The 14707-nt window shown below is 39.3% G+C and overlaps 1 protein-coding gene across 8 annotated transcripts in view; it reads right to left on the bottom strand.

Moving 5' to 3' along the window:
* Positions 1-14707, bottom strand: part of IL15 (interleukin 15) — a 92099-nt gene that overhangs the window by 16113 nt on the left and 61279 nt on the right. For all 8 annotated transcript variants that reach the window (XM_019522127.1, XM_019522128.1, XM_019522125.1 and 5 more), the window contains 3 exons: positions 3794-3900; positions 961-1060; positions 401-442 (listed from right to left, as the gene is read on the bottom strand). In XM_019522127.1, the coding sequence (XP_019377672.1) occupies positions 401-442; positions 961-1060; positions 3794-3900 (249 nt within the window). The remainder of the gene's footprint in view (positions 1-400; positions 443-960; positions 1061-3793; positions 3901-14707) is intronic.

The raw sequence follows: 14707 nt of genomic DNA, 5'->3' as shown, positions 1-14707 counted from the left end.
GCATCAATTTCCATGCTAAAGCAGGCTCGATTAATTGAGTGTGCTCTGAAATGGTGGATGTCCAGCATGTTGGAGCAGGCTCCCTGTACATCTATAGGAACCCAATGTTTGTAGGTGTTTTCCATTCTTTGAGGATAAAGTGAAGTTCTTTCCTTTGATAAAATAATTTTGGCGTCTCTTGTGAAATTACTAATATCTATAACAAGCAATTCAATAACAATACAATAACAATAATAATCAATACATATAAACACTGGAAACTGTTATTTTTAATGCAAATGATAGTTTCAGGCACTTGGATCAAATTAGACAGTGATTGCCTTACATAGAAGTTACTGTAGAAGTCCTAGCAATGTTAGATTTTAAAGTAGTCAAAGCCAAACTTAGAAAACCTACTTACATATTCACTTGTGCTTGCAGTATATAAACTGGTATCAATGCACTAAAAGAAAACAAAATTAATTATTTAAATGGCATTTCCTGAAGTTAGGGATAATAAAGTTAATGCTATTGTACTGCAACAGGTAGAGTAGCTCTGTGATCAAAGAAACAATCCTGCAAAGTGCTGGAAATCATTGAAAATAATTGAAATTTAGGTTGCTCAGCGCTTTGCAAGATGAACATCCCAGAGAGAACTTCACTAGAGTTGAATTCCAGCATTTGTTTCTCAGCAGAAGCTAACTCCAACATCATATGTTTTTCAGCAAAAGCTTCTTCCTGTTGTATCTGAATAAAAAGGAGTACTGGAAGAATTAAAATAGAACATTAACAGGATTACACTTTGAAAAAGAGAAAACACTTAATTTGAAGATGTGTAATACAGGGTATATTTTTTTTCCATATTCCCTTTACTTGTCTACTCAACACAGTCATTCCCCAATTTAGCACTTTACTAGATGACCCACTACATGCATCTTCCTACCCAAATAAGTCTATGACATTGATATTTTGTGAACTTACATCAAGTCGTTTAATCTCATTTAAATCATCTATAAAATATCTCAGCAGATCTGGAGTAATACTTTGGGCTTCTGTTTTTGGAAGATATGCATTGATGCAGCTGAAATAAAGACAACAATTGGGATATTTTTACATGTGCATTGTGCATGCATTTTCTGTTCAAAATAAGACCACTTACCACTAGAGTATTCACAAATTATATGTGCTACAGAAGGGTCCTTGAAATACATCTGACAGATTGTGAAGTCATGACAATCACATATTATAATACACAGATGATAAACTGTAAAATTGTATGATAAAGAATGAAACTATGAACTGGGCAGGGAATACCATTGGTGTTTAATGGCATAAAGGTTTTAATCAGCAAGAGTTGGGGTAATCCCTTTATTTACAACAGCATGAGTCTGACAAAAATTAATTAATGAAAAATTTCACAAAGTCAAGTCTGGTGGTTAACATTTCATGCCTATAGATGCAAATTCTATTCCACTGGAAATTTCTTCTTCCCAGAAGTACATTTCTAGTTTGATTTGGTTTGGTTTGGGTTTACTTCTAGCTGAAGAGATTTGTTATTGGTGTTTTAAATTGTAAAGTCTCATTAATAAAAAGTTTTCACTGGGTGAGCACTTGAATCTTGCCCATTTTGAGTATAGGAAACAGTTCCTTCTCAATCATAAGGACTTTATAATAGGAATTGTGTTTTTCTTGTATGTGTGTACAGTGCCTAACCCTAAACCTTATCAGAAGGCCTTCAGTTGCTACAGTAATGCAAGTGAGCAAGACAATCTGGGAGATAAGGAAGAAATATTGTTGGCAGGCCTGCTTACAAGAAGTGATAGTTTTAAACTGGTCAGTAGTTTGGAATTTTAGAATAAATCACAGATGAGTTTGAGTAGTGGGCAACTAATTTAGTCATAAGCATTTAATAAGGACCTACATAAATTACTTGTACAGTTAATTACATTCCTGGAAAATTATCATCTGCCTCGCCCACTTATCACATGGTTCCCACTCCTGCCCATGAACATTTTGGTGCTATAGTAGGAAGTAACAGCAGGACAATGTGATATGCTGCTTTATTGTTCAATTCTGATTGCCTTACCTGTATGCCATCAGAACTGAGCTATCATTCTAAATGTTCATTTATTCTCAAATAGCTGTCATAAAAATGGCCATAAAAAGTTTCCCGTGATGGATGAATGCCTTTGAAAATGCCAACAGCTTCAAGGGGAAGATGTTTGTGGAAGGGTGGTTGGGTTACCGTGTCACAGGCACTTCAAGTATCTTAGATTTGAAACTTTGCCCATCTCAAAACACCCAAGACCTGATTTTTAACTGGAGTTGCATGTTCCCATTGTCAAGTTGAACACCCAAAAATTTGTGCATATTTTTTAAAATACAAGCCTCTGTCACAGGCACATTTGCTAAATATCCATAGAGGGAGACATTTTCCTCAAACTCTTAAGCAGAAGGGATCAGAAATGTCTCCAGGCCTGAGGTAGAACAGAGGAGAAGCAAAGGGAGGGGACTTATGCTGATGCTGAACACAGAGACACCGAGTTTATCATTCCCCTCTCATTCTCCTTTGGTATTCCTTTACAGATAGCTAAAGGAAAGGCAGAGGAAGCAACTGATTCAGGCAGCTAGTGGAACCAAAGGAAAAATCCAAATTATTTCTTCTTGCCACCACGCACAAGAAATGGTTCCTTCCCAGACCTGAGACATTTAACAATTATTTCCCAGTGCAAAGGAGCAGATGTTGGGAGGGGGCATGACAGTCCTAAATAGGGATATTTGACTGAAAGGGAATGTAGGACCTAGCAAACAGAGCAAAAAGGAATAGATGACACTAGGGGTGTGCGAAGAGGGTCTTATTCAATTTGGATTTGGATTCGGCCTGTATCAGGGACAGTGATTCGATTCATTGATTCAGATCACTGTCCCTGATTCGATTCGGCTGAATCCAAATCTGAGGATTCGATGCTGATTTGGAGAATCAGTGATTCGGACACAGACACAGCTTTAAAAGTTTTTTCTACATACCTTAAGGTAGCAGGCATGGCTTGTGATCTCTGCGATGTTGGGACACATGGAGCATCTCACAAGAGTGTGGGGGGCCCTCCATGTGCTTGGTGGCGAACCCAGAAGTGGACCAGAAATACTTCCGGTCCACTTCCGGGTCTGCTAGAGAGTGCTCTGTCCACCCCCCACTGCACCTCCCTGGTTCAGCGATTGGCTGCGGGGGACCCTGGGTGCCCCTAACCAGATCCAGGAGGTACCAGTTGCCAAGCTGGGGGGGCAGGGTGCGCCCTGTGTGCTCCCTGGCAGACCGGAAATGCTTCTGGTCCACTTCTGGGTCTGCTGCTGAGCACGCAGGGGATCCCCCCCACTTCTGTGGGACACTCCATCCATGCAGCATCGCAGCATTCACAAGCCCCTGCTACCTAGAGGTATGTAGAAAAAACACTGAAAGCTGTGTCTATGTCCGAATCGCCGAATCTGTTCAGATCTCTCTGCATCGATTTGGAGGGTTCCAATTTGATTTGGAGAGATTAAAGGGTTCTCTGACTCAATTCATATTCAGAGATTCAGCCACCAAATTGGGCCAATTCTCTGCCAGATCAAATCAGGGACCAAAGCTCCTCACATCCCTAGATGACACTGGGCACCCAGTACAGCAGAGATAGTTGGTAATACAGAGCATCTGGTATTACAGAGTATAGACAGGGGAATCCAATTTTATAAAAGGATTTGACACTATTGGGAGGAAGCTGCAACATAAATACACATAATTCTTTAGTTACTAATTTAGTGTTAAATGTATAATTACCAAAGAATGAAGATGATTAGTCCAGTCTTATAATTTAAAAAGCTGAGAAAATCATTGTTCAGGAGGTGCAGCAGGTACTGGAAACAAGTACTTCTCAGAGGTAGTCTCTGAAAGATACATCATCCAGAAAATAACTGTTACTTAAATGGCTCACATAGCAAAATTTGATTTCACCATATTTTATTTTTTAATTTAGTTTTAATTAATCTATTAAGCAAGATAATACAGTCAACATAATTCTCTGTAGTATCATTTCAAAGACCACATCTATTTGTAGCTTTTTAGGAATATGTAGTCATTTTACCATAAAAAGTAGCAGAAAATATTCTAGGGACACTCGACAAAAAATGGATTTAATCAATATCATGGAGTCTCTATTTTTTCACAATATGTATCATATTTTAATCAAATTATTATTTGTACTAGATATATCACAGATAACTTGACCCAGAAGACCATTTCCATCTTCTTCCCTTTTATGTCCCATAATATCTGTCTGATAATTATAGTAACTGCAACAGGTAGACGTAATATTGGGAAAAACAATATTAGAAAAAGTAATGATTAATATCTTTTTCTAAGGTAATTTAACATCCAGAAATAAGGAAGAAGGGCAAGTTTTCCAGAGGCAGTCAACATATATTATGGGGCCCATAAGTTGGGAACCATGTTCTAGATTATGAACTCAAATTCCTTTAATATGAATCGACACAGACCCCACTGTGGAAAAAGCCAATTAATGCCAATTGTGTTTTTGTACCCAATGTTCTATTACTTGTACAACATGCAGCACATATAGTAATAATTGGCTCATACCACTTTTCTTCAGTGGTATTTTATTTAAATACTGTTTTATAAATGATTAATTAGTAAATTTAGTAGAGAATATAACCTAAAGCCAGACAGCATGGCCTGGTGGATTATGTATTAGACTGGGAGTTCAAACTTTACTTCTAGGCTTAGTTTGCCAACTTTCTGAATAGCCCTGGGCAAGTCACTTTCTCTGTATTATGATTTCCCATCTGCAAAGCAAGGAAAACAACAATTGCAGATGTCACCAGAAGGTTGTAAGAATTAATCAAATTTGGAAAATTCTTTGAAAACATAAAAGCAATAATATATGTTGTTTTGAATACCCAAAGGCTTAGTTTAAGTAATGCATCCTTTTATGTTTATTTGCTGGTCATGGGAGACAGTTCCAAGTACCTGTCTCTATTAGAAAAAATTACTGTGTTGTTGTGAATACTTGGAAGTCTGTCATGTAATAATGAACCATAAGTTAGATACTTTGTATTAAATAAGAAGATGACAAAATAAACACTGGTTTCTAAACGAATCAATATAGAGAGTCATTACCAAGTCATATAATATAGGAAAAAATTGCCATGCTGATGTAATATACTAGCCAATTGCCTGTCAAAAATGATGGGGGGGGGGCAGGAGGGAAGGAGGTGGGCTGGGATGGAGTGCTGCCATCTAATGCCCCATGCTGCTGCTGTTCTGCTGCTGTTCTGCCCCCACCCTGTGTCAGGTCCTCAGCGCCACTTGCAAGGAGTGGGATGGGGAAGCTGAGGCCAGTGCTGCTGGCTTTGGCTCCCCCGCCCTCTGTCTGGTCCTTGGCATGGCTTTGGAATCATGGTGGCACTCCCCCACACTTGGACCACTCTGATTGGCTGTTTCCATCAGCCAATCAGAGTGCAAATAAAGTGTTACAGACAGACTGACAGACTTAGGCTTTTATAATATTAGAATTCTCAAACTCAGAAGTCTATAAAAAGAAAAAATACAAGCATGTGTTTTTTTCTTCTGTGGTCTGATCAAGTAATACTTCCAAGTATTACTGAAAGGAAGTGCCTTCTTCAGAGCTGAGGTTGCAACCATTCTTCCTGTAACTTTGGCTTGGAAAATTGGTTTGTCATGAAATCTCCCCTTTTGCTCTTAAGGCAAAGAGGTCACTTTCAAACAAATTTGAAGAAAGTCTATCCATTGGTTTTGGTCCTTAAAAAACCCTTCCATTTTGACATTTGATCTTTGCCTAATATTTCTGTTCATCCCTATCTCCAAAATGGCTTCTTGCCTCTTGTTTAAATTATCATTAGGTTAAAACTATATTTAATTTTGCTGGTTGCAAATAGAGAAAATATGCTGCCATTAAGCAATATTATTTACAATTTTCTTTTTGGATATGTTTGGGCCCAATGTTGCTTCCATTGACATTGGTGGGATTATTTTACATTGATATTTACAGGGAGTGGTATCAGGCAGACAGGGGACAACTAAAAGATCTTTCTTAGCCTAGCAAAATTGGCAAATTAATCTCATGATCTCATTGTCATATTTTGATTTCCTTGCAACTTAACAGAAAGAAAAATGGAAAGTTTTTTTTGCAAATGATGTGCAAAGTGTCTTGAAATTGCAAATAGCAGCTCAAAAATGGCAAATACACAGTTGTCCTGCTATGTTCACTAAGACTACTCGTAAGCATAAAGTATAAAAAGTTAAGTACACAGGTAAGTGTTTGGTAAAAATTAGAACTGTGTTTATACTTGTACAACTTGGGTACTGGGGCAACATCCATACTAAAGCAATAATACAAAAGCTTATTCTCAATAATACAAAAGCTTATTCTCACCTGATAAGTATATCCATTGGGAAAATTTCCCATTTAAAAACAGCCTTTCGAACAATATTTTTTAATCCAGAGGCCATAACCTAAAAAGCAGCCACAAGCCCTATCAGTGAGGACACAAACAGTTGCCAATTTGTATTATTTTCAAATACTCATGTGGGGCTGGGATCATGAAGTATTTATTCTTAACCTAAATCATTTGAAGTATTACTGGTCTAGGAGGAAGTATTTAGATTTCAAACTCAAGATAATAATATGTTAAAATACTGAAAAATATATGGAGCAGAACTGAAGTTGGTTTTGTTGTTATTGAATGATGTTGAATGATAATGAAGAAATGTGAATTTCTTTCTATTTTAAAAGAATATCTGCTCATTTCATATCATATTAATTGCATTTTTAGTTACTAATTTTTTTGCTTTCTAGTGCTTTCAAGTGTGATAGATAACTGCATAATTGTGGAAAACTAACAATCTTAAGCTAGGGGTTTTTTTTAAATAAAATGTTTGATTTTGGAATTGAACTTTTAATTTCCTAGAAGATATGGAAAAGTGTAACACACATTCTCTTAAGAGTGTTTTGTGGTCTTCATTAAGTTTTCAGACACTAACACAATACAGGGTTTTAAAAGATATTTTTGGTCATCTAATTCACACCTTTAGACAAATGCAGGATCATTTTCCACTCTAGGTCCTTAAATATTTTATGGTATCTTAAACAACATTAGTAATCGTAGTTCAGGAACAAACTTGGACAAATTATGCCTTTGTCTTGAATTCACTATTGCAATTTAACATTTTTCCTTTATTCATGTCAGGTTTTCATTTCTGTTTCTGCTTAACTATTAGTCAATTCTCTCTTTTGTTCTCTATTGTTACCTCTACAATATTTCTCTTTGTCTTATTTTTAAATGCTATATGTGTCCCTGGATGCCTGCTTAGGATTGAAGCTGATAACTATATTGTATTTATGAGTAACCTATGAGGAAACTCACACATTAAAAAGAAATCAAACATTTTGACAGGACTATAGTGAATATATGTTGATGCTGAAAGATACATTTTTAATTGAGACATAAGGAAAACATTTATTTTAAAATGTTTTAATACATGCCCTTCCAGTCATGAAGTTAAGATGAAACTTGTTTAAAATAATTACTACCACATTGGAATCTACTGTAAAGTAGTTATGTCCCCTCATTGGGGAACTTGTCTCGAGTCAATGGCAAAAATCTTACTAGCATTACTGGTGCTGGATAAACTTTAATTCTAAACTACTACTGGTGCAGGATAAACTTTCATTGGCCTAGAGATTCAACTCAAGTTAAAAGAAGGATTATAGCTAAACATATTATTTTTGTTTTACATGAGGGAAGATAGTAAAATCTAAGCTTACGCATATCAGGTTCTATCAAACCAAAGATTCAGATTGCAAGATTTGCTCATAAATCTTTCTACAGATATCTCAGGTGCAACATGCATAATTGAGAGGTATGTTCCTGTGCAAGTTAACAGCCATTGGTTTCCACCGTTTTCTTAAAATGATTATTCTTAGTTTTTATATCCAATGGGCATTTTTATGGTGGAAAGGTCTGTAAAAAGGAATGGAGCTCTTAAGTTTTTGTATTAAAGTAGCAAGATTTAGATACATCCTTGTCTCCTGTTATGGAGAAATGTCCTCTGCCAATTACATTCTAGGCCCCTGAGTTTCAAATTGGACTCTGTCAAATGAAACATTTCATTTGATTGCAATGTCACGATGGCTTGGCTGACGGAAATGGTGTCTGAGAGAGTAAGGCCCTTGCTTGAGCGGAGATAAAAACTCAGGACCAAATCTCATATTCTTGCCTTTGGTCAAGGCAGCATACCCTTCCATTCTGTTGATCCCCTCTAGTGATAGACCTGTCAATGCTTAATAGGGGGTACATCTACACATGCATAATGTGCAGCAGTAAACACTAGTGCACATTGTGCCAGAGTTTATTGCTAACAAGTGCTGTGTTTACACTTGCTCCAGGGACCACAACAAATTGAGCCACATAGGAGCAGCCCCAGCTAGCAGGGAGGCTGGGGGTTCAGCCAGCCAACCCAGGGCTGCTCTTATTCAGCTCATTGTGCTGCGGGCACTAGGGTGCTCAAGGGTGCTGCAGTGTGGGGCTAGCCACCAGTCAGCCTCTGCACTGAAGCACCCTCGTGCCCCAGCCAACCCTGTCAGCATCTACATGTGCATTGCTGTGCACAAAAAATACTCTGCAGCAGGTTAGTACTTGTGTTTGTACAAGTACTAACCTGCTGCAGAGTTTATTAGTTTCCTGCAGTCTAATAGGGCCACACATGTAGATGCTGAACTGTTTACTCTGGAGCTAATTAGGCAACTCCACAGTAAACATCTTGTGTAGACATACCCAGGGAGTCCCTAAAGCATAGACCTGCCTCTTCCTGCTATTAGTGTGAGTCCCTAGTCCTCTCTCTTTTATTCTGTCTTCTGTCTACAGATTACCTTTCATTCTCTACTTTCTTAGTCTTCTGTATATCATGTTAATTCCTTCTTGGACTCTGATACTTCATTGTTATTTTCATTGTTTCGTTCTTCTTGTTGGGACAAGCTCCTTTTTTAGTCTTCCTTAGACCCTCATCTTTTTGTTTCCTCCCAGTTTTCTAGTGTAGCACATCTACTGCTCAGCTCCATTTCTCTTTTAATAGACGGTCTCTTTCTCTACCCCATTTTCATGGTCACATGCTTCTACAGATCATCCTTCTTCTCCAGAAGTCTGCTGCAAAAATCTTTTTTCAGCTGGCATCTACAAATCTTCAATTGCCTATATCATTTCTTCTCTCCTTTCCCCCTCAGATCCTCCCATGACCTTTCCCTTTATCTCCAGTACAGCTCTAGATCTTGGATCTTCTCCTCCATAAATTCTACCAGTAACACTTCATGTATAATAGCTGCCATTCATTCAAATATAATCTGCATCTCACAGCTTCTGCATCAAGAAACCTTGGTTGTCTGTGCAATTTATCTGTATCCTCTGTTGCTGCCTCAGTCTCCATCATAATCTTCTACTTAACACCACAGTAAATGGGGGGGGGGAACCTCTCCTTATATAGTCTGCTGTTTGCAGCTCTCTTTTTGACTCCACCAACTCTATTGTATTATGACAGTAGTTCTCAACCTCGTTAGACACAAACATCCCTTGCAATAATCAAGACACCCCTTAAAAATGCCAGCTCTTAGCTTTCACTCATTTTTACAACAGAAAAAAAACAATAGAGAATACAAAATAATAGAGAAATCCTTCTTTTGCAAAGAACTCAAATACCACAACAGGTCATACTATTTATGACACAAGTGCTATTTGAAATTTCTGGCTTTATCTTGTGAATCATGTGTAGACATTTATCTACCTAAGGGCACATCTACATATTGTCGTATGGCAATGTTGCTATGGTGCCATACTTTAGTACTTCCTTTTGGGAGAACTAAAGCACAGTGCAGTATGGGTGATTACTGCGCCATGTATGCAGCACACTGTTAGATTTCACCACTATGTTGCTGTAGCAGCCTGCTACACTGAGGGAGCGTGCCACTCAGCCATGTAGCTGGCAAACGTGTAGACACACATGATTGTTACATTGATGTAACGTGCCATACAGTAATGTAGCATGTCGCTATGTTGCTATAGGGCTATGTGAAGACAGTCCCTAAAAGTACTAATATTATGAGACATTTTAAAAAGTGCCTTTTAAAAGATCCTTTTAAAAGGATCTTGTAGCATCCTGAATGAGAATCATTGTATTAGGACAATAACCCAGAAGGGGGCATATTTGAGGTAGTAATGCATTATTGGGTATCTCCAGGTAGGTCTTTGTACTGTGCTTATAACTGTAGTCCTCTACCCTGTCTGTAGGTTGGGAAGCAAATTTAATATCAAAATCTATTCATGATGAGAAATAAATAATCACAGTGTTTTCTCATTGCAACCTTTGTCCCGTAAGAACCTTCTTGTATAGAAAGAGCCATGGTAAAGTAAGGCACTTTATAAACTAATGGAATCATCAGAAAAGAAAAGAAACTCTCAATGCAAGCAATACTTTTCCTGAAGTAGATAGATTCAATTCAGTATTGAACCTTTAAATAATTAATTTTTAAATCAAATTTTCATGGATCATGGGTTAGTATTAAAGGAAAGACATGTACTTAGTCTCTAATATTCCTGACAGGTGGCTGAGAAGCAGAGTACTCCAGATAAGTGAAAGGGACTATGCTAAAGTTGACTTATCCAAGTACCGTCCATCCTTACATTTTCTTATACATCTGTATAATTTAATGAAAAGCAGCCACCAAAAAAACTGATACAGAACAGTGGGGAATAATTCAATATATTAAGGAGCTAGAGTGCTGCTATTATTTGAGGGGGACAGAGGGTTGGTAACAAAACCCAAAAGGAAGGAACAAATGTATTTTTCCATGAGCCTGTTAGCAGAAAACTTTGTAATGAATCTATTTTATGAGCTCCACCCTGCAAAACCATGTGAGAGTTATTTCCCTCATTGACAGTCAATTTTAATAGGGAGAGCAGGATTTTTCTTGTGGTTTAGAATCTTTCCCAATTTTTGCAAGGTTCACTGACAAACAAAATGCTCCTGTGCCGCTGTTAGCTTATAAACAGTGGACCAGTCAATAAAACACAATGGGACTATTCACAAGCTTATAGCCAAATACATACTTAAGTATTTTGCTGCATCAGGGGCAGAACATGGCTGATTATGTTGCATACATAAGCCTTCACTCCAGCAAGCTAAAGTACTTTTAAAAAAATGTGGCCTTCAGGGAATTTTAAAGCCTTTCTATGACGTCAGTTTTAAAGTGGGATACCATTTAAAAACTCTGAATGTTGTGATTCTTTTTGTACCCAAACAAGAAAAGTATTACTTTCCATACTTTTACTGCAGAGCAGCAGGAACTCCCATGGTACATCATAAATCCTATCTAGGTTACTCAGCTTGCTTGTGAGTAATGAGTACAAAGTGACCTTTAGAAGAGAATACCGTATTTACAGTAATCGCCATGGCAAAAAGTCCTTTCAGAATTATAGCCTCGTTAGTCATGCATTTTTGTTTGCTCATTTGCTTGTTTGTTTTGATGTATATATGATTAAACAGGACCTCCTCCCTTTTATTCTCACAGATGGGCATATGTACTTAAAAGTTTGCAGGTGATGTTTTTCAGGCCTGTTTGAAAATGTTGCCTGAACAGACCCTGAAGGTAACTGAATTCCTGCCATTCCACCAAATAACTTAAACCTAAACATTTTCAACGTACGAAGTTCTGAAATTCCTGTGATATTTTACAAAAAAGAGGCCAGTAGTCTGGTGTTTACATAATCACTTGAAAAAGTTTATCTTTGACTCCAGCAGTAGCATAAGAACCTCACAGTAACAAAGGCAGTTGTCAGTATAGGGCCTTGTTACATATTAATTTTAGGTGGCTCCTGGAGCACTTATCCCTGGCTTGTCCATACATTAACACCTGAAACTAATTTTAAGCAAAACTTTAAGTGGCTTAAAGTTATGCCACTCCAGGGGAGGTTTATTTCTGATCCGTGTTACCCAGCTCATGTTCCATTAATATGTGGCCACTCCCCACAGATGAGCCACCCAAATTGCAGTCCTCCAGCATCCAGGGATGCAGTGTCCCCTCCCCAACCCTCCTGTTCTGTGTAGACAAATTTTCCACCCCCCTGAACTCTACTACCCAGGGGGTAGTTCTGGCACCTATTCCCTGGAGCGTGATCTTCCCACCCCCAGGAGTGTAACCCTGTGCAAACAGCCTGCAGAGCACATTTTAGCCAGGTAATAGGGCCAGGAGTAGGGTCTGGTGGGGTGGGGGAGAAACAAGGTAAGGGACTGAATCAGGTCCCCATCAGTGGGAGCTTCCATCCTGGGACAGGGGCAGTAGCTCCCCCAAAAGCACCTACCCTCACTGCTCCCACCCCCCAGCCACCCTGGGAAGCACAACCAGCACCCCCCACACCTCAATCCTACATCCCAATTTATTAAAACACAAGGCCTTCTTGAATTTACTTCCTCTTTATTTATTTTTACATTCTTTTGGGTTTTTTATTTCCTTCTATTTTATCCTGACTTCCTTCACCACCCTTCCCTCACCCCCATTTCTTTTCCACCCCAGATTTCATTACCACCATCCCATTATCTTTCTGCCTCCCAGCCTAACGTTCCTGCCCCCCAACCCATCTTTCACACACGTAGAGCAGGTACAAAAGCCTGTTGCCAGGCTTCTAGTAGCAAATCACAGCTGTGCAAAGTGAGGGAGGGACAGTCAGAAAAGGTTTTTAGCCTTAAGGTATGACTGCTCCAAGCTCAAGGTAGCACTAACTAATCAACATTTGAACATCTCAAAGTGCAATGTGTGTAACAAGGCCCTAATACAGACTTATTGCAGTAGCTAGCAACAAACACATACATTAACAATTTTTCTTCTAGACCAGGGTGGGCAAAATACAGCCCATGGGTTGGATCTGGGATGTACCCTGCCAGTCTGCACACTTTGCACCCCGCCCCCTGTGTAGGAAGACCCTGGCCCTGGCCAACACACACAGCTTCCGGGTCAAGCCGAGCTGCCACTGCTGCAACCACTGGGGGACATTCTCAGCTTCCCCAGTCTCCAGTGGCTCCTCCTGTATTATTGCTGCAGTGCTCACTCTGGCCACCACATAGGGAACCTGCAGCTATACAGAAACATAGAGCATGGGGTTGGTGGAAGCACGGAGCCCAAAGCCCGGGGCCCATGCCCAGGAGGGCAGCGGTAGTGTGAAGCTTGGGTAGGCAGGGTGTGGGTGTCTGGGGTTTGTGAGGTGTGAGGCCATGAGCTTCCCGAGGACCTGCCACCTGCTGCTACCAGCGATGGGGGCTGTGTACCAAATGGGGTGCAGGAGGGTTCCCACACCCCTGCCCTCCCTCACACCCCACAAACCTCACACACCCACACCCTGCCCACACTCTCCACAACCCTCCCACATATACACATGCCATACCCTCAACATACCCCAAACCCCACCACACACAGCCACACCTCCTCACAACCCCCCCACACCCACTCTCACACACATTCTGCCATACACATATCCTCACCCCCCAGCTACATCCCACACATTCCCCCACACACAATATACAAGAATAAGACTATTTTGATCTACTATGCAATTACCTCTATACAGACTATACAAACACACATAAATCAGGACAAAAAATATTTTTGAAATAAAATTAAAACATGTTAGAGTAGAAGTTTGACTTTTATTATATGATTTGTTTTTTTCCAGTTCCAAGATGGCAACCCCATTCCCAAAAGGAGTACTTCCATGGGAAATGGGAGGGACTTCCAGTAGCAAAAGTCAGGGATTGTGGGATCAGGGCATTCATTTCCAAGATAGTGACCAGGGGGTGGAGCACCAGTCAAGGGACAGGGCTACCATTGCAGCCCTTGACCGCTCACCAAAACTCATTAAGCAGCCCTCTAGCTGAAATAATTGCCAACCCCTGTTTTAGACCATCTTCTCCAGAAATTCCTGAAGCTGTGGCACAGGTATTCTGGTGGCAAAGGTCAGGGATTAGGGGTTGGGACTTCCAGTCCCAAGATGGTGATCAGGTGGTGGATCTATAGATATAGATATAATGTTTATTTTATATTACCAGTCTAAGATTAATGTACACACGTCTCAGTGTGGTTCACAGATGACAAACCCAAGTGTACTCACTGAAATGCCTCCACTCTAAATATTGTATGTTCCACTTTGTTTTCATTCTTCATAATTACTGCAGTACAAGTCAGTCAGTTATATGTTGGTCTTTGGTTGTCTCTTCCTTCTATCTTTAACTATGCAACTACTTTTCCTTTTTCCAGAGGTCTAACCAGTTTTCTTGAGGCCTCAATTTCTTCTGGGCAAACCATTTGTTGCAGAAATCTAGAATTAATTTCAATTAAGTCTGCACTGTGCCAATTTTGAGTACTTCTTCTCTAACTATGTAGGTTCATAAGCATGTTTATGTGTCATTTCCTGGGGGGTTTTTACCTTATTTCCAAGAGCCTGGTTACTCATGTCAACTCTTCTACTTCTCAATATGCAATATATAAGTGTGTGTGTGTGTGTGTGTGTGTGTGTGTGTGTGTGTGTGTGTGTACTTCTAGACTTGCTATACACACACATCCATATATAACACCAAGGGAAGATAATGGCCAGGTTATATATATATATATATATATAT

This window comes from Gavialis gangeticus, unplaced genomic scaffold (assembly GCF_001723915.1).
Source record: "Gavialis gangeticus isolate Ggan-Ray unplaced genomic scaffold, GavGan_comp1, whole genome shotgun sequence".
NCBI lineage: Eukaryota > Metazoa > Chordata > Crocodylia > Gavialidae > Gavialis > Gavialis gangeticus.
Note: the sequence above shows the minus strand (reverse complement) of the source record. Positions and strands in the feature narration are given on the sequence as shown.